Source organism: Chenopodium quinoa, unplaced genomic scaffold (genome assembly GCF_001683475.1).
Source record: "Chenopodium quinoa cultivar QQ74 unplaced genomic scaffold, ASM168347v1, whole genome shotgun sequence".
Taxonomy (NCBI): domain Eukaryota; kingdom Viridiplantae; phylum Streptophyta; class Magnoliopsida; order Caryophyllales; family Amaranthaceae; genus Chenopodium; species Chenopodium quinoa.
In genome coordinates this window covers 2,469,728-2,490,097 of record NW_018744167.1, presented here as the reverse complement: position 1 = coordinate 2,490,097, position 20,370 = coordinate 2,469,728, and the positions used below count along the sequence as shown (strand labels likewise).

The following is a 20,370-nucleotide window of genomic DNA, read 5'->3' as shown; positions in this document are numbered from 1 at the left end:
ATTGTTCTAAATGTTAAACTAAAAAATAATATTCGAACCAAGACCAAAATAAGACCAAAGACAATTTTTTTATTTTTCTGACTTGGAGATTGGATCAGTTCTCTTCAATCTGGTCCCATCTAGTCCGATAAAGTTTAAAGCACTATGTACCACTAGAAAGATAAAATTTTAAAGGGACAAAGTAAGAAGGAAAATGCGGCAAAATCAAGGTACGGAGGGACTATCCTTAAAAAAAAAAGAGGTACGGAGGGTTCATAATATTGCACTCCCTCCGTCCCTTTATTACATGTTCGTTTCTCATTTTTTACGGAAATTACGAAGGAATGAGAGTAGGGGAGTATTATAATCATTATATGGGAAAGAAAAAAAAGTTTTTATAAGATATATTACTCGAGTATATGGAAAAGATAAAAAATAATTAGTGACATATTGGAAATAGGTGTATTTTATATTAAAAATGTTTAAAAAAAAACATTTGATAAGAAGGAAATTTATGGTTGTGCAAGAGAATTTTATACGAGAAAGGTAAAAAGTTATGTGGATCATGATCAAATTATGTACTATAATCTTTGGCAAAAGTTAACGAACGCCCTAGGGGCGTTAGATAAAAAGACTTGACTTGAAATAATTAATTACAACAATCGACGTGTGATTTTGTCATGTATTCCCAAATTAAAACCATTTTAGGAAGTATAATTGATTGTTATCTAATGTCCCGAGACGTTCATTAGCAAGATTTATAACATTTTTTGAAACAGGCTCAGCATTTTGGGTCACCCAAAACATAAAACAGGCACGTAATAAGATCTTGTTTGACAAAATTAGTGGTAGCGGGTAGCTTTTAGCGATTAAGTAGCGGGTAGCTGTTATAGTAGCGAGTAGCTGTCAATTAATAATGGGGTATAGGTTAGCGGTTAATACAACGGCTAATAGTATAATTGTTTGGTAAAACTAACGGTTGAAATGTTAAAATACTATAAAAATACATGCATAATATTTATAAAGTAAACAAAATTTGTCAAAAACTACCCGCTACCTTTCAAATGCTAATATTATTAACGTTTTAGCTGCCTAAACACTACATCTACTACTAATCGCTACATAAATCGCTACCTTACCAAACACACTTATATTTTCCTACTACTGTTTTAACTTGGTCCAAAAGTAAATGAGCCAATTTAAGAAGGATATACTTCTTAAAAAATCGTGAAATGCAAAATGAGCCAAAGCGCGGGAGAATTGGAGAACACTTCCCGCCAACACAACCCCTAAACAACTTCAAACCCTTCTGCAATATCCATTTCCCAGCTCTCCTACTTTCTTATCAATCTCTCTTCTTCTTCGCAATCACTGATTTATTTTGATCATCTGCTTACTCGTAATCTTACATTTTGGATCCCCAATTTTCCCAATCAAGCTTTTAATAGTGATTTCTACCCCTTTTTTTTTGGTAAAACCCTAATTTGCAGGTCTCCAAAATTACTCAGCAATGAATACAGAAGGTTTGTCAGTAATTTGTGGTGGGCTTGGGTCAATTGAGGAGGATGAGGGAAGTGTTTATTACTCCAGAGATGATTACTGTTTAGGTAAAAAATTGTTGATTGAACAAAACCCTAATTTTTGTTTTTCCGATTTTGTCAGATTTTATTTATTGCATTGTTGTGATTTTGATTTGTTTGGCAGATAATCTGAAGGATTTGTTGAGGTTTTTGCGTCGAGATGATCCGACAACTCGGGATGTGTTTAAACAAGTGTGTAAATGGGACATTGTGTCAAAGAATTTGATACCCATTATTGAGCATTGTCAAGATGATCGCAATTTGGTCTTAAATGCAGGTATATGATTAATTTTAGATGAATGAAATGTTGTAATTGAGATGAATATGCGGTGAATCGAGGCTAATGATGGTGATTTCTGGGTTTGCAGTGAAAGTATTGGTGTTTCTTACTATGCCTTTGGAGGCTACTTCAAAGGATTTCAATGAGCAGCTTGAATACCTTTGGGGTATTAAGTTTGCTATCACTATCAGTGATATGGTTGCCGTGATCCTCTCGTTGTTGGAGAAGCCACTTGAAAATTTAGAATGGTATGCAGAAATTGAGCTCTTTATTCTTGAAGTTGCTTTGTCTAAACCCCTTATGTGTATATGTCAATATGTGTGCACAAGAGTAGGGATCTCACTTTCAATTGGTTTTGAGATTAAATTTACACGAGCTCATGTGAATTTACTCTCCTTCCCTGTAGCCTAGGTTTAATTTGATTGTTGCTTCAAACCATAGGGAAATTGTTCCGAACTCGGAAGAGCTTTGAACTGCGTTTGATTTATGCTTATTCTGTACACTATTAGCAGCACATTTTTGTGTGAATGTCAGAACTTAATATCACTTTGTAGATCATATGGGCTCATCCCGCTTTGCTAAATGTCTAAATTGATCATCTTGAAATTACTGCTTATTTGTTTACCTTTTTTTTTTTTAATTTTTTTAAATTTTCTTCTATTAGTTTGTGGAAATGCATGGTGACTTCCGGCCTTATTGAAGCGTCCTTCTATCAAACTTAAGATTAAATAGGGCTGGATGGACACATTCAAAACTCTAGACTTGACTTTGGTGGGAACTATAGTGGATTGTTGTTTGATATGTCAACATAAAGGCTCAAAGATATGTAATTTTTAGTTTATTATTAGCATGCTTCTTTCATTCAGTTTTCATGTTATTGCCGTGATCTCATTACTGCTTCTGTGCTGAGCAGTAACGCATTCTCAGAGGATGATTGGAAGCTGGTCCAACTGGTTTTGACACTATTCCGGAATATTCTAGCTGTGCAAGACATCTCTGCGCATCAAAAGGCATCGGGTTCTGCAAGTTTATATTTATCCTTGCGAGATGATTTCTTAGACCTATTGTTCAGAGAAAATGTTATGGATTTGATTATCATTATAACTCAGCATGTTGGTAGTTCTTGTCGGTATCTTCGGCATGACAACTTGCTCTTGTTAGAAATATATCATCACATATTTACAGGTCAAGATGCAGAGTTAATTGCTAAAATCTGCCTGGAGGAATCAAAGGTTGGCTTTCTTGCCTCTTCTTATGACATTTAAGCTCCAAGTTTGAGACTTCATTCTCGTCTAGTTATGGACTCAAACTTCTTAAGCATTAAAATATTAATTTGTAAGAGTTTCTTATGCAATGTATCTACTCAAAATTGTCCCATATGAGTAAATAATAAATACATGATTTTTATGGCTTACTTGATCAAGTTGTGCACCATCACTCTAATAAATCATTTTTTCATTTTTTTTTTTTGAAATTCTTAGGTTGATGGAGAAGCCAAACCTTGTCTTGAAAGTCTTAAATGTATCATGCAAGAGGAAACCGAAAAGAGAAAACATTCCAGACTGCATGCTAGTCGGCACTCAAAGTTCAGTGGAGCCTTTACACGACTTACCTTGGTAAGAACCATCTGTTAATTGATGCCCGTTGTGTTATGGTTTCAAGTTAGTTACTAATATAAACCTCTTCCAACTAATAGGATGGTTCTAAAACAATGTGCATGGGAGTGCCTAGTTCTGCATCTTGTGATACTAAACTGCTGAAATCAGAGAAAGTCCACCGTGGTCCACAAAAAAAAATTGTGAAAGATTACACTCGACTTCCCACCACGAAACGAAGCATTTTGGAGAGGCTTCATGACTTTCTAAACCAATTTCTAATTGGGGGATACAATGGTATTGATTTTTAAATACATTTATATTTTCACGATTACGCTCTTTTTGTATCTGAACAGGTAACTGATTTGCATTCTCATCAGTGCTGATGCAATCCATTGCCCATGATATTGAGAAGGAGCACCATGCGATACAAACCAGTGATTTGCAAATGTTCTTTCACCTTGCTCAGTTTGTTACATTTTTTCAGTATCATAAATCCCAGCTGACAAAGGTGAGATACGTTTTTGGAATATGCACATGACTCCCAAGAGTTTACATGTCTATGGTTTTTCACTTTCTTTCAAAAGAATGGATGGCAAATGTGCCTTTTGATGCCCAGAAGTTGCTTACTGGATATACATGCATAAGAAAGAAAATAGTGTTTTGAAGAACCAAAGGATATTTTAATCATAAAACAGTATTTGAGCATTTTAGTTTATAATTCATATGCTTGAAGTGCAGAAGAAAACTGGTTAAGGGAATCTCTGATTGTAAAAGCTTATTAAAAAGTTGATGACTTTATATTTTATAAGCACCTGCTGCATAACTTTGGCACTTTCGGAAAATGTTCAAGTTCTTGTTAAAAATGGTCATCGGACAACATTTGGTAGTTTAATCGCTTATTATTGTTTATGCTTGATATTGTGTGATAATGTGATGTGTTTCTAGGGTCATTCTCATGAGCATTGCTTCAAGTCACTAACCTTGTATATATAAAGCAAGGGCTGAAAATCTTGTAATATAACGCATAGCATGTGTAAAGCATCATTAGTAGCTATCATTTTTCCTAATCTGCCAGATCAAATTGAGAGTAAGCATCGTGAAATGTGAGTACACGAATTATTTAATGCTTCACCTATTCATGTCAGAAACCCATACTCAGTTCAGTTCTTTAACAGATGTCAACTATTGTTTTGAGAAGACCAATTCCCATGAAGGATATACAGAATACACCCTATCATTACATGTGCTCAAATATAATGTTTTATAAAGATATACGTTCTTTGGAAGCTGTAGTTAGAAACAGAAATGTTGTGCAATTGCTTCATGATTGTGTAATCGAATTTCCATTATCTCTGGGTTCCTTTAGCTAACCTATACCTTTTCTAACAGCCAAATACAGATGTCAGCAATGATTCTTCTCTCAATGATGATGATGATGATGATGATAGCACATGGTTTAAAGGTGACATATGTGGGCCTATTGCAGCAACCATGAACGATTCAATGTTTATATTGGTAATAGCAAAGTGGCAATTAGCTTTTGAAGGCTTGAAGGAAACAAAGAACAATCCATTTTTGTCAATATCTGGATCTCTCATGAAAACTATGGTATAATTTTTTTTAATCAAAATTCTGCAACCACCTTCTATTATCATGAAACCAGAAAGGGAAAGAAAGGAATTGGTTTTCTTATCAATTTCTTTGTAATTATGTGGAAGACATCCACTGAAATGCTTGTTTGAAAAAACACTTAACCACGTGGATAAATAAATAGTGAATTGCTTATATATTACGTTTATGTTTCCTTTGTAATTTTCAGCTCTTCAAGTCAAAGTAAGCTGACCTGAATTGCCTTTTTTTTTCTTCCCATGTGTGCTAATGTGCTATAACATGTTTAGAATTTAAAAATGTGTCAAGTCACTCAAGTACCACTTCATTTTGCTTTGGTACCAAACTTGTAGCCGCACTGCTAAAGACCTATTGTATTTGATTAGGGAGATGTATGTTTTATCTATATACTATCAGTGAAAGAGGATTATAGTTTAGGTGATCTATTTTCCCAAATCAGTTAACCTGAGTCTTGGTTCTTCAAAAGCTTCTTCTATAAATTTTTTGTATAGTTGGAGGAATTTCTTGTAAAAAAAGGCATGTAGTCAGCTTTATATTTCAGCTACCGTCATCAATCCCTTTCAGTGATTTACTTAGCATTTTCACAACTTTGCACTTTTGGTTGCTTTCATTTACTGTGATGTTTCTGTCGTGAATTTTGATATGTAAGACTTAATTTTGGTGTTTAGAGGTGCGAAGCTGCTAAATCATCTGACTTGTGTCAGTACTAGCATGTTGGAGTTTTTATTTTTAATGTTATTATGGAAGTTAAAGTATGGAGAAGCTGCATTTTGCAACTTATTGTCTCCTGAATAATCTGTTGTATTTCTGTGTTATTGTTTAAACAGATCCGGATGTTGGATTTGGTGCTCAAGATGATGCCTGAAAAATCCAGAGAACCACAAACTGCTCGTATCATACTTTACAAGCTATTCTATGATCAAACTGATCAAGGGTTGACCAAATTCCTTTTGAACATGTTCCGATCATTTAATGCTCATAAACAGCCTAAAAGGTGACTTTCATCTTTTGTTATAGGGACATTGTTGTGTCATTTTAACTTTAAAGCCTTTATTATGAATTTACATTTTACAACCAATGTTGAAGTTTTTAGGCTGATCTTGCGAAGTGGTTTCTATTTTTACTACAAGTACTTATCTATTGCTGCCATTTTTTTTTTACCACTTTAAGTCTCTTTGTAAAATGTTATTTGTTGAGAATCTTAGGAAAACAAGGTTTCCCTGTTTAATAGTAATAGTGCACCTGTTTAATAGTAATAGTGCATACATATTGACCTTATGAGTCCTTTGTGTGGACTGTGGATTTCTTGCTGGGGTGAAAAAGTAATTACATCCATACAAATTTTTTTTTGTCCCCCATTTCCATACTTGAGCTGAAAGGTGTGTTGCCATCCATACTTCATGGGTCTATAAACTGTAGTTTGGAGTTGAAAAGTAATCATTTCTAGTGTTTTCTCCAATATGAATTCAAATTAGCATCTACTGACTGCATTACATCTTCTACTTCCACATTTTTTTTTGTAATTATTATAATTTTTTTATAGATAATTTTGGTTACATAGTTATTAATTGCTGCTATTCTATCTTTTGTTAGTGATCTTGCTGATCTGGTGGAGATAATTCATGTAGTTATAAGGCTAATGGAGAAGCTGCAAGCACATGGCACATTAAGGGTAATTAATTACAACAAGCCCTGCTAGCCTTTTCAATCCTCAAATGTTTTTAAGCCTGCAAGTTGCTTCTTTTTTTATGTGTATGTTTGATTAATGTGCTGAACCTGGATGAGGACCAGCATGTACTACCTTGTGCTCGACAGAGCTTGGTATACCTATTTATGAGCAATTATTTCAATTACGGAACCTTAATGTTTTGTTACCAGAGTATATCGGTTTGTTTGAGGGAAATAATGGTCACTTATTTCCATTACTCAGCCCTCGAGTAAAAGGATGATGAGCATCTTGCCTTTTCTTTCAGCTATAATGTTAGAGGTTAGCACCAGTAGCATCAGTATTTTCAATGATGTGTTCTTGGAATAATAGGACCTGGAAGGTGGTTTACTTGAGCATGAAAGTGTCACTTATAGCTCCTCTTGTGAAGAAATGCAGGCATACTATTTCTTACGGCTCTGATTTGCATGTTGTCACTTACTCACTTGATCCTACAATCTGTCTCTTTCCCACTCCTTTCTGCTTAATCTTTTTATTCATATTTGTATAGTTCTAGAATATTTCAAGGGACAAAAGCCTTATTCCTTTTAGAAGCAAATTTGTATCTTACACCTCTTAGTGATATTTACTGTTGATTTTCGTTCTGTTTTGGCCTTCTTCGTTGTTTTTCTTTATACATTTATTATGATGACCTTATCAATTGTACTGTGTTTTGAAGGTCGCCAAAAAAATCTAGGAAGGTAAGAAGGAAAAAGGATCAGAAAAATACAGAAAGCAAAGTTGTTGGAGATGATGCCACAATTCTGAATGGAATCCAGCCCTCCAATAACAAAGAACTTTTCACTGACACTGGAAATGGTATTAATGAAAGGTTGAATGAGACAAACTGTGACGAAAAAGAAAATGATAATATTAACGGTTGCAGTCAAGTTGATGAGACTAAAATATCTAGGGATGAGGGACAAAACTCTGATGGCAGTCTCCCTGTGGGTGATCACACAGAATCTGATCAAATTCATGACCCAGTAGGTGATGGAGAATCAAATCCAATAAATGAGCCGCTGGGTAATCATGATGAATCTAATCAAATCTATGACAACTTTGTTGCCATGGGAGCAGATGATTGTGATTCTTCTGCAGATGAGCAAATTACTGCAACAGATGAAGTTGATTTTAAGATGACTTCCTTGCTATTCTCATTGGCAAACAGTTCCATCATTAGTAACCTCTGTTGTTTATTGAAGGATTACAAGAGTAATTCTACTGCAACAAACCACTACATTTTATGCTTGCTCAGGAGGATTTCAGATGATTTGGATCTTGCTCCTATGCTGTATCAGGTGATCATTACAAGATTATCAATAGAAATTTATGTCTTTGCACATCAAATGTTGGTATTATTAGTAGGAAGGTATCTAATCCCCCCCTTTTTTAATTGACAGCTGTCCTTCCTCGTCATATTCTATGATATCCTAAATGAACAGAAGGAAAACCCACGTAAAGAGTATGAGAACATTGCGCAGTTTCTGACTAGTCTTATTAGGAGAATGCTGAGGAAAATGAAGGATCAACCCCTTCTCTTTGTGGATGTGTTATTTTGGAAGACACGGAAAGATTGCCATTATATCAATGTTGAATCTATCCAACGTGAAATTGGTGAAATGAAGAAGGAAGTTAAGAATTGGGGTCATGGTGATGATACTGGTCCATCACAACGCAAGAAATACTCTCATAAAAGCTTAGCAGATGCACTTGGAGATGATGAATATGATGTTAGCATCCCCAATCATCCTCATTTTGAGAAGTAAGATATCTATGTTCGGTATCAGCTTGAATATTCTATCACCAACCTGTATTTAATGCATTAAAATGACAAAAAATTGTCGATAACTCTATGGAAGTTTATGTTGCAAAGCTTAACATGTGTCTTAGTCGTCAAGGAGGCACTTCTTGATCTGAAGATGTTCTGACTCCTCACAAGTCATATTACATCAAGTTGTTCGTGGAAATTCTTCTTTTTTGACTCTCTCTCTCTCTATCCACAGGGATGAAGATTCTGATGAAGCTGCAGGAGAGGTCTTTCACAGCTATGGTCTTGAGGATAATACAATGTACATTCCTTAGAAATACAATCATGCCAATGATAGTCTTCCTACATTTTGTGCTTTGCATTTTCCTTAATAAAAATTTCCTTTTATTGCAGAATAGAGGATTCATTAAAGAGTGATTTTCAAGGGGACGTAAATAGGAAGAGAAGACTGGTTCTCAGTGATAAGCTGGAGGGAGAGATAAGGGGTCTTTACGAAAAGTATGTATACTTTGATGCAAGTTTTTTGTCTCATATAACCAAGCTGAGACTTTCTCCTAATAATTTTATAGATAAGTTTCATATGTTTTCTTGTCCATTAACACTTACTAGTAAATTAGGTTTGGTTTATCAATCCAAGTAAAAGTTGATATTTTATTGGATAGCTTAATTTGATACACAGCGTGTTAGTTTCTAACAGTGTATTGCATAATAATAGCTTCATCGTTGGCATGTCAGTTTATTGAGATACTCCTTGTAGTCATGATAACTTCATTGCAGTGTGAGGACCAGAATTTGGATCTGATTGTCAAATGATGATGAACATAATGTTGAAACTGAAAACCAAAAGTCTAAAAATAGAGTGGAACATGTAATTTATAAAAATTCTTTATGTTCAAAATCATAAGCACAATGCCCAGCATGCTGTACTGTTACCAAATGGTTTGTTATGAGATGGGGCCTACCCATTTAACTTATGAACAACTTGTACTGACATGTCTGGATTTGCATTACAGGTACAAGGACAATTTAAACTGTACTCAGCTCATCGCAGAAGCTCTTGATCCTAATGGTAATGTCTCTCCAGCTCAAGTGTCCCGCAAATGTAAAAAACTAGGATTACAACTTCCTTCGAAAAAGAGCAGCATGGCTCATCTTTTTAATGATAATGATCAAGACAAGGAAGGCAGACCAGAAATAGACAGCACTCTTCAGGACTTGAATCATGCAGATGGGCCCTCTTATCTGGGGAGACCAATGTAAGTTTCTATCACTTTTTCTGATAGTTCTATAGTTATCCTCAAAACAAAGTTGACCTGCAAAATGCGGACAAGTTGAGTCCTGTTTTTGACCTAAGTTACTGATTGAGGCTCTTCTCAGGCAAGCTAGGAAGAGAGTTCGTGCCATGGATGAAAAGCAGGAGCTGAAAATTAGAAGTCTATTTGAACAGTGAGTGTTTCTTTCGTGCTTTAAATTGAATAGACCTAAACTTTTCTAAACCAAGTGTATTATTCAGTTCTGAGTACTTCTACATAGAAATCTTCATTTTATCCAAAAGAAAATATAAAACTTAGATATCTGTCTAGTTCTTAGTTTTGATGTGTTTTGGGCAGTTTCAAAGATCATAAGAGGTGCAGCCACATGATTGCAAAAGAAATCGACCCTGATGGAGCAGTGACTGCTGCTCAAGTTTCTCGTAAACTCAAGAAACTTGGTTTACGCACTTCTCGAATGAAAGGTGAAGTAAACAGACAAAAGATGGATGAAGCTTCTACAGATGGAGAAGATGATATAGACGATCTAACTCTGTCTGCTGTTAGGAAAAGGTGATCATTGCTGCATTGTGCTGTTATTAATTCTAAATCTATCTCATGCTTAAGCTGATGCTTAGGTGCTGAACATTTTTTATGTTTATTCTATGCCACTGCTAATCTATATAATATCTGGTTATGTTTATTTTACTTATAGTACTATTATTCTTAACTCTTTCTGTCATGAACTGCGATGCACATGTTTTTTTCGAGGTTGTTTTTTTCTTTCAGAAATAGCAGACTGTCATGGGTATGGCTACTTCATGATGGCTTTCTCATGCCCTGTTTTATACCCGTTTAAAGTTGTATAAACTAGCTTTGACTCTTTTGTTCGTCAGGTCTAGAGAAGTCTTTTCTATTTAATTTAATTTTATTTTAGTAGACTTGCTACCCATGAGTAATATTTTGGTAATTCTGAATTTCATCCTTTTAATCCTTTGTTCTGAACAAGATTGGAACAGGTCTAATGGATTTTTCATCTGCTAGCCTTTTAGTTTGTCTCGCTTGTAGGAGATTTTTTATGTTCTTTTTTATGCATCCACTCATTATAATTTTTTGTTTGCAAGCTGAAGGTTCATCCTCATTATGTGCCAATACTTTCATGTAACAAAAATTTTGTACTTTGGGAGTCTAAATGACTAAAGCTCCCGTCTCTAGGCTAGGTTTAAAAAAAGATATCTTGTGAGCTTTTGGAGTCTAAATGATTAAATCTCAAATGAAGTTTTTCTATCTTGGGCCTTCTGCTCTCAGTCAGCTCTAATGTGTCAGAACTGCCAAACCTGCATAAAAACCATTCTTGAATCAGGTTTATATTGATTCTTGAGTAACACTAAATTCATCACAGGGTTGCTATTATTTACACAAAAATTATGTATTTATTCCTAGCTGGCTAGCTGTTTAGATTGAGTATTTCTTTTGAAACTTTATGTATGTTGAGGTTTTGAGAGTTTTTTGGACCCTTTTTAAGAGGTAGGAGAGTAGGAAAGTTTTAACCATTCTCTCCATATAGCTGATTGGTTCTTGGCTAACAAAGTTCTGTGCCTGTAAGGTTTCCGAGATACCTACCTCAAAATTTCTGTACCGAGGATCATGGTGATTGAGCTTAATCTTATTGTAGAAATATTAACCCTCGATTTTTCTCTTTTTCACAGTATATTCAAATCAGCAGAAATGTTGGGCTAAATCTTTTATGAATTCTCTATTGTCAAAAACCTTTTCCAGCATGTAGACCCTTTTATTTCAGGTATCTCGAAAATTAAAAAGTTACGTATCATGACTCGTCAATCATTTTTTCAGGAGTAAGAACAAGGTGGATGCTTCATCTGACAAGGAGTTGGGCAGTTTGAAATATAATGTTCAATCACCAGGGTCCACTTCAGATGATGAACAAGTACTCGGTTCTATTTTAAAGTAGGTGTTACAACTCGCTCTCATCCTCCCTGCATAGATTCTGTTTCAATTTTCTCGTTAACCTCTGTCAACTCTTCGAATTTAGGAAAAGGAAAATGAAAAGGGTTCAGGCAGAGCCAGAGGACAAGTTTGCCAGTGCTTCAACTAACCAGGAGGATATGGCTGGAGAAGATTCCAGCAATCAAGTTGCTCAAAGTTTGGAAGAAAGGTACGGATTTACTAATAATGTTTGAGTCATTGATTTAGGGAGTGTGGAACTTAAAGGGTCATAACCCCCCAGTCTAGGTTCTGCTGGCTGGTGTCTGACAAAATATTCATTTCTTAGCAATGTTTAGCTGTCAAATTGTCCAAGTGATTTTTGTGCTATGCTTGGGATCAATTTTTTCTATTGAACTTGTCTTAATAGTTTCTATGGTGCAGAATACTTGGTGTTTACCAGGAGATAATCAGAATGCTTCCAAATTTGCATTAACTCATCCATATTATAGTTTAGTTGTGTAATGATACAAATCTGTCTTACAGGGATGAAATTGGGGAAGATATGGATGTAAATGTTGGCGTTAACATCCCTCATAGCAGTTCAGCGCATCAAGCTATTAGGTCCAGTGATTGGAGTGAGGGAGGTAATCAGCAGAAGTACGACGAGCTATCTGAATCTGGGATTGGTGCCTCAAATCATGGGTTTCCAGGCAGCGATCCAGAAAAAGAAGCTGCTCCTGACACCAGTAATGATAAGAGAGGTCATGCGCTGGATGAAGATGTTAAAACTATCCAAAATGTTCTTAATTATAGTGAATTGGAAGATTCAGGGGATGAATTGGCACCTAGTGCATCACCTGAGAGTTCTGTAAAGAGAAGGCGGCTCAGGGTAGTGATGGATTTTGATGATGATGATGATGATGATGAGTAGGATTCAATTAAAACTTGTAATCAATGTAAATTAGCATTTGATTGATGCAAAGTGATGCAGTAATAGCTGTTAATAGTCTTTGACCCGAGCCAATCTCATAATATTGTTTATATAAATCTATTACTCTTATTTTTTATTTTTTTTTTCTGTTTCTGGATTTGTTTTGCACATTTAAAAGTTGAACTTCATTCAAATACAAATTTGAACAAAGTTACTTTTTTAAAAAAGGCGTTGCAAAATGTATAAGAATTCAATTTTGGAGTGAAATAGTTAAATCTTTTCCGACTCTTTTTATTCTTTATTACATGTTGACTTTAACGGTGAACTTTTTAAAAATTTGACTTCACTATTATAGACATCAAAATTATATCATGTGAGTTTTTGTTAGATTCAACTTAAAATATGTTTTCTAAAGTATTTTTATTCATCATATGAAAGATAAACGTGGTTAAAAATGTGCATTGGAGACTGTGTAATTCAAAGCATAAAGGATGGAGAGAGTAGAATATTTTTTCATCATAATTGAAACTATAAAATCAAATAATCATCATAAGTGTATTCCACTTATTCACTTAATATATACCTGTGTATACTTTTTTTTGGTAAATTAGTAACAAAATACATACCTTTAATAATCGTTGCTAAGGGACTGAGGCCATAGTGGCTTATTCTTTAACAATTGAACCTTGTGTTTTTTTTTTTTTTTTTTTTTTTTTTTTTTTTTTTTTTTTTTTTTTTTTTTTGGGTGTGGGGAAAACAGAGAACAATTGAGCCTTGTTAATTCTCTATCAGAGAAATATGTAAAAGTTAGAGCAGTTTTCAGGATCTGCTGCAGGCTTTTCTTAGCTAAGATAATTTGATTGAATAAGTGGAGTCATCCTGCATTGAGGCTTCGAATGCCTTTTTAGTTCTTATAGCTTGAACCTAAAGTAGCTTAATGGCCAAAACAGACTGGGACTTCTAGGTTATCCTCCTCTAACCAGACTCAGTGGGATATAGAGACTCGGTGGCTAATGAAGGGCGATTGGGCCTGGAGTTGAGAATGAACATTGTATATCAACAAAACTACCAATAAATAGATTGAACTAGCTATGATCTTTTACAAAATTCAAGTATGCAGCAAATAAATCATTCCATGTATCTGTAATGCCAGGTAAACACCAATGCATGCAATCATCATGCCTCTTTCCACCAGCTTTTGAGGGATGGGCATCTGCTCTATATTCACTCATATGGGTTATGTTCAAAACATAGAAACTTGATCCTTTAAGGGTCTTGTACAAGTGATGGTTGACAAGGCGTGTCTCAACATTTGTTCCATTATTTTCAACATTGAAAAGTTCTTCAACCTGGGAAGGTCAAACATAAGTCAGATTTTGGTAACAAATTTTCTGTTGAAGGAAAAATATACGAAGTAAAGACTTTCACATGTCAAAATCAGCAGCAATTGATAAAATGACCTACTTCTTGTGATAACAAAGGCTTTGAGCGCGGGCAAGAACCACCATGGTCCCAGTCACCTCCCTCAAAATGTCTGGGGGATTGTGTGCGGAATATTCTTATTGCACCAGGTCGCATTTTGCTTTCTACATATGATATCTGAAATCAAGAAGGATTAACATTTACAAAAACTCATGAACTTGAGAAAGAACATAAGCATAACAAGGACAGAGATAGACAAAAAGACATGGATCTCTGGTTGCTTATTGGTGCAATTGTTGATGGGTATGCCATGAAAGAGGCCTACTATGAAAATTGTTTCAGAATGATGTGAGCCAGGGCAAATGACCAATGCATCTATTTATAATCAATGTTTAACTTTTGCCTCATTCAATCTCCCAAGGATAAGAAGATGTTGATGAAATGCAACAAAGGATCTGACAATGTGGCGTCTTACTCAAAGGGTGGTGGACTGATTGTTATGTATAGGTATAATAAACAACACAATCGAGAGAGGCAATGAAGCTTCAAGAAAAGCAAAGATAGACAGGGGTTGCGAGCCTAACTTGCTAAATGTGATTACAAGCTGCTGAACCAACCTCATAGGATTAAAGACAAGAACATGTGATGCACAAATTTAAGCATCCTTCAGCAATGTTTTAGCTCTCTCCTCCATTTCTAGGAGAAAACCAGAAAAGAGAAGCCAATTTGATGCTTCTATTAGTTCCATAGGCATAGAAACGTTTCTAGTTCCCATCATACACTAAATTAACAGACAGAAGCATAGGATAATACAAATAACTCAGTACCATTTGTTTCAGGACCATATCCAGACCGGCATCAGGAGCTACTGGAGGCAGTATAGGCATTCCTTTCTCAAAAAAGAGCATAGGTGACTTTACTGGATCAAACTTTGAGGGAGCCCACCACCTGCAATATCAGTGAGGTAAACAAAGTTACTCCACTTTTCTCTGACCTATAAATCTTTTGACGACAACTTGAAAGCATAGATTTGTTTAGTAATTATCTAGATGCTAATATTATCTTTAGACAAAACAACTTTTTTTTTTGTATAAGAATCTATAAAATGCAAAATAGTATAGCTGGAAGAAAACCTTCCATTCATACTAAACAAGCAACAAGAGGGAAAAGCCTCAGATGCTAAAGAACATAAACAAGTCAGCTGAGTACCCACACCACCACCATAAAAGCCAACCTCCACTGTAGAGATTGTACCCCATGTTTGCTCCTTCTCAAACCACTTGACTTGCATATAGCCAAGCAAAACAAATCAAAAATCCCCCTAAAAACCAGAAAGTCTATAAAAATAAAACCTAGATGGCTAGATGCTAGTAAGTTGACCTATTTCTCACTATATAATGCACAAAAAATTGACAAATTTCCACAACATTGTACTTCGTACATACTTATGGACAGATTATATGGCCATGGTGCATCATAATGTTCCTTCATGGAGATAAGTTTAGTATGTCATAACTCAAAATGTTGAACGAAGGTTCTAAATTGAAAAAATTGAAAATTTCATTGACAAATATGCAGATAATATGCATTTATTGTGTGTCAGCTCACCATGGTGATTGGTGGCAGAGTGCGTTATATAAGATGGAGGGAGTAGTAGTATATATCAATAGATTAACTATCCTAGGTACGAGGTTAGAAGCATTTTATCTGTGTCTTGTAACTCTGATATTTTTGTTTAATTTCATACTCAATAGTCCTATTAGCTTGATATGATATAGTCATGTAGCTTCAGAAACTCAATTCATATAAGGACTTCTTTGTCTCTTATGTTAGCTTGTGAAATGCAACAGTATAGGTCATGGGTTGTAAATAGAGTTTTTTTTAGGAAGGAGAAGATGCAAAGGATATGCGCTTTCATTGTACGCAGTTCATAAAAGGAGGTAAAAAGGCAGACAAATGATCTGCTTCAATGCTTCATCCAAAACATAAAATTTAAGTAAAATAAGCATGGGCAAAAAAGCAATGCAAGTCATTACAGTTACTTATATGAAGCTGGATCTAGTATAGATTGTAGACATTACCAGTGTCCAGTATTAATGATGACAACATCATGGAATCTAGGAGCTTCAGCCCATTTGCCATCAGGGACATCAATGTCAACTCGGTACCCATCATTGTATCCAAGAGATTCTAGAGCTCCACCATTGGTGTTAGGTGACCACCTATTCAAGGAAAGCAAATATAGAGTTTAAAATGATATCTTACAGCTCCATTTAAAATGTAGCTTATCAAGATGGTAATTTTAGACTACAACTTGTAAATACTTGAGGAACATATGCTAATAATATTCTGCATTTTAGTCAAGTAGACATTTCTTTTTTTTTTTTTATTTTTTTATTTTTTTATTTTAAACTCATTCACTGAGCATAAGGAACTGTTGGATCCATGTTACACCATAAGAACGCAATAGAAGAAAATTCTGAGTACAAAGTTTGTTCTATAACAAGTGATCATGTGACTTTGTTTCCTGCTAAAGAGTTGCTATCCACACTTGTTGGTTCACATACAGCATAGAGAAGGTTGTATTAAAGAGACCAAATCATCTTGGTAATAATTCATATAGTTTAATTGATCAACCAAATGAATCATCTTGGTAAACATTTGATTAGGCTAAGTGGAGACAATTTAGCACGGAAAAACAAGCAGTGGCAGAAGCTAATAATTCAAAAACACTTGTACAATAACACAGTAAGACATGGCTTACCTACCGTAACGTGCTAATAGATTACTACGGTGATAAGCAATGGTAAGATTGTACTGAAGAAAAGTAAACCCCCGATCTGCTTTAGCTGGGTGCCACTTTTTCACATCACTTGATACTTGCCTCAGCATGCAAAATAGAGAAACAAACATATTTCTATTCAATGAATCACCTATAAATCCTGCACATTATAACTTTATTGGATCAGTATGATCATTTTCAATAACACTACGGAAATATTCTAAATGAATATCACTAAGTAAGTCCATTCCCACTAGACATCTACCTTCAAGGACGGGAAGTTTGATTTCCAATGTCTATTACAAGCATTTTTCCGATGTCTTCTCTTTAATAACTTCATTTCAATTATCTTAACATAATATTAATACTCAAACTATGCCAATCACTTAGTGATCATTTTCAATAACACTACGGAAATATTCTAAATGAATATCACTAAGTAAGTCCATTCCCACTAGACATCTACCTTCAAGGACGGGAAGTTTGATTTCCAATGTCTATTACAAGCATTTTTCCGATGTCTTCTCTTTAATTACTTCATTTCAATTATCTTAACATAATATTAATACTCAAACTATGCCAATCACTTAGTGTTGCCGCCACAACATAAGTACCCTTAAAAGTACCTTTAAAACCCCAACTGTTAATCATCTTCCAAGCAATAAAATTTATCAATAAAACCAAATTGAAATCTATATGATTATCTACCTTATTCAATCGCCTATTTGGTAGGCGGTAATACGTAACCATACCATAATGAGTTTATGTAAATTTGTAACGGAAGTTTCGTGCCAAATTAATTCACAACAGGGCAATCAAAATCAAACCTAAAATTCCAATCTAACAAAACCCATCACCATTACTGAGAAATAAACAATAAACAATACCCAGAAAAATCAATTACAATAAAAGTGAAAGAAAGTACCTATACTAGTATCCCTAAACCGTTCAAGAAATCTTCGAGCATCAAAAGGGGGAAGATCACAATTCCTGGGCTTCCATCTCCACTTAGAAATCTCAAAAGCATTGGATTTATTATTCAAAATGCAATTCCAACCCTTGAAAATCTCCTTACAAGTGTGATCATATCGAACAGATCTAACCGTAGGATCGTATACCCAATTCCCATCAGTGAAATCGCAGGGTTCTGATGATGGATGAAATTGGTGGGTTTGAGAAGAAGGAGATGAAAAGGGGAAGAGAGAGAAAGCGAGGAGGAGAGAGGCGAAGCAGAGGAGAGATAAGAAGAGGAAAGAAGTTAGAGAAAGAGAGAATGGGGTAGTGGGTTTCTTGGAGGTTGGGTTGTAATGGTGGTTTTTGCGCCATTGATTAATGGTGGAAGTGAGGAGAGAGAAAAAGTGAGATGAAGGAGATTTGAGTTCCTCCTCCACCTTCAACAACGGCAGCATCACTGAACAAGAGTGACTGTAAATTGCAAGTTTGCAACCAAGTCTCTAACACCGACATATATTATTTTATTTTTACTGTTCACTTCACTTTAAAATTTTTTTTTTTAAGTAAAAATAATTTCAGTTCAATTCAATTAAGTTCAGTATAAATAATTTCAGTGTAGTAAAAGTAATTTCAATTCAGTAAAATTCAGGAGGGCTGTTTATCGGTCCAAGACCGAACCAAAGACCCAAAATTAGAATTATAAGAATCGAATACCGGACCGATTAAGCTGGGACCGAACCGAAAGAATCGGTCCAAAACCCGGATCGAACCGAAAGAATTGGTCCAAAACTCGGACTGGGTCGCTTTGGACCGACTTAAGAATTTTTTTAAAAGAATTCTAAATTTTTAATAAAGTTATGGAAAAAAGTAAAGGAAAAACTATATGTTAATATTTTTTTTTTTTGTATGTTTAGTACAAAAAAACTTATAATTACAGTTTTCTAAGTTTATTAAGGATAATCTTAATCATTATTTAAGGTTTCACGCATATGTTTAATCAAAAAATTGGTCCAGTCCAAGACCAGTTTTTATACGGTTTTGGACCAGACCGAAAAAATAAAATTTTAGACCCGAAGATCGGATTCGGTCCGGTCTGGTCCTCCGGCCCATTTTTTCGATTCGGATCGATTTTTGAACACCCCTAAAATTCAGTATCTTTAAAGAAGAATTATAATAGAAAATCAGTAAAAATAATTTCAGTTTGGTAAAATTAATTTAAGTTCAGTAAAAATAATTTCAATTCACTAAAAATAAGGTAAAGTGGACGGGGCCTAATATAATTCCAAAGAAATGAGAAAATACAAGTTAAGTGTCTATTTTAATTTTTGTTTCATGTAGAGTATTATTATTTATTACGGAGTACCTACATATTTCTATTTTATAAAAAGTACTTTTTATAATTTATTTTTTATTTTTTTAACGGGTTATAAAAAGTACTTTTAACAAACTACTTATTTTTATTTTTTTAAGGACTACATACTAAACTTTCTTAAATGCCCTTTAAAATTAGTGTTCACGTATACTTCACAGTGTTCACACAGGTTTTATCATTATTGTCTCTCTTAAATAACTACTTTTTATAATTATTCCCAATGACTGCACACATGTTTTTTATACTTCATTTATATTAAAATTTGTAAAATATGGAAAACGAACCCTTCATAATAAGATGGAGGGAGTATTACGTTGTGGTGGGATAAATTAAAGAGCGAGAAGCCGAGAAGTGTTGGAACTTAAAATAATTTCTGTGAGAACAATGGTAAAGAAAAATCGACCTACAAATCCCACAATGGCAATGCCCTAAAGAATCAACTTTAGTTAGCAATCCAGTATTTATGTGCAGCGAAGAAATATGAAGCTACAAAGACCCCAGAGCATTTGGTAGGGTGAAATGTGAAACAGTCGTTGTCTAATCCAAATTAAGTAGAATAATCCAAAATTATCAAACTTTGGAAAGTGAATCTTCCACACCAAAGCACCTGTCATTTAGTTCCACTTTCAGCAGAAGATTCAAGCTTCTATAGTATACTACGGAATAGGAGAGTAGGAGCATTCACTTTTACGAGTGAATCATAACTCTGCTAAATTTCAACACCACCACATTCAAGAAATCTAACAGTTTTATCACGTCGACAATTTGGAAGACTTCAAAGAAACAGCAAGTTCACTAATACTCACTTCTACTCAGTACTCACACAAAGGAAGACTTCAAAGAATCAGTAAGTTCACTAATACTCACACGACGCATACAGAGTAATTCACAGCTAAGACTTGGATAAGATAATGGTTTAACTGAACCGACTCGTATGCTGGTCTTTAGTATAGATTAGATCAACATGGTTGCACTTAGGCATCAGACTATCAGAGCATAAATTCTATAAGAAACACTATCTGAAAGTGCTTGCTCAGAGAAAAACGCTAGCAAAAAAGAGCTTTACTAAAAAAAAAGGATCTCCAGTTTTATTGATCTGTCTTTTGATTTGAGCATGTTACAAGCTAGACATTTATAAGAGTTCATTCTTTAAAAACTACTTTTGTATTC

At 34.7% G+C, this 20,370-nt stretch overlaps 2 protein-coding genes across 2 annotated transcripts; one reads left to right on the top strand and one right to left on the bottom strand.

Annotated features, from left to right (window-relative positions):
- The first annotated feature begins 1,207 nt into the window (after positions 1-1,207).
- Positions 1,208-13,366, top strand: LOC110693908 (protein timeless homolog). Its single transcript, XM_021871084.1, is given in 21 exon segments — positions 1,208-1,586; positions 1,684-1,836; positions 1,928-2,087; positions 2,753-3,071; positions 3,321-3,455; positions 3,536-3,731; positions 3,815-3,945; positions 4,827-5,045; positions 5,894-6,060; positions 6,660-6,738; positions 7,451-7,462; positions 7,464-8,072; positions 8,175-8,536; positions 8,778-8,843; positions 8,936-9,040; positions 9,556-9,798; positions 9,920-9,988; positions 10,153-10,365; positions 11,647-11,760; positions 11,846-11,968; positions 12,283-13,366. Coding segments are annotated over 21 exon segments (3,960 nt in total). The 5' UTR covers positions 1,208-1,489; the 3' UTR covers positions 12,671-13,366.
- Positions 13,367-13,724: 358 nt separating this feature from the next.
- Positions 13,725-18,333, bottom strand: LOC110693907 (protein trichome birefringence-like 13). The gene is made up of 6 exons (XM_021871083.1): positions 17,800-18,333; positions 16,857-17,034; positions 16,174-16,314; positions 14,920-15,040; positions 14,135-14,269; positions 13,725-14,019 (listed from the first exon to the last, which is right to left on the bottom strand). The coding sequence occupies exons 1-6, from the start codon at positions 18,281-18,283 to the stop codon at positions 13,756-13,758; spliced, it is 1,323 nt and encodes a 440-aa protein (XP_021726775.1). The 5' UTR covers positions 18,284-18,333; the 3' UTR covers positions 13,725-13,755.
- Positions 18,334-20,370: the final 2,037 nt, after the last annotated feature.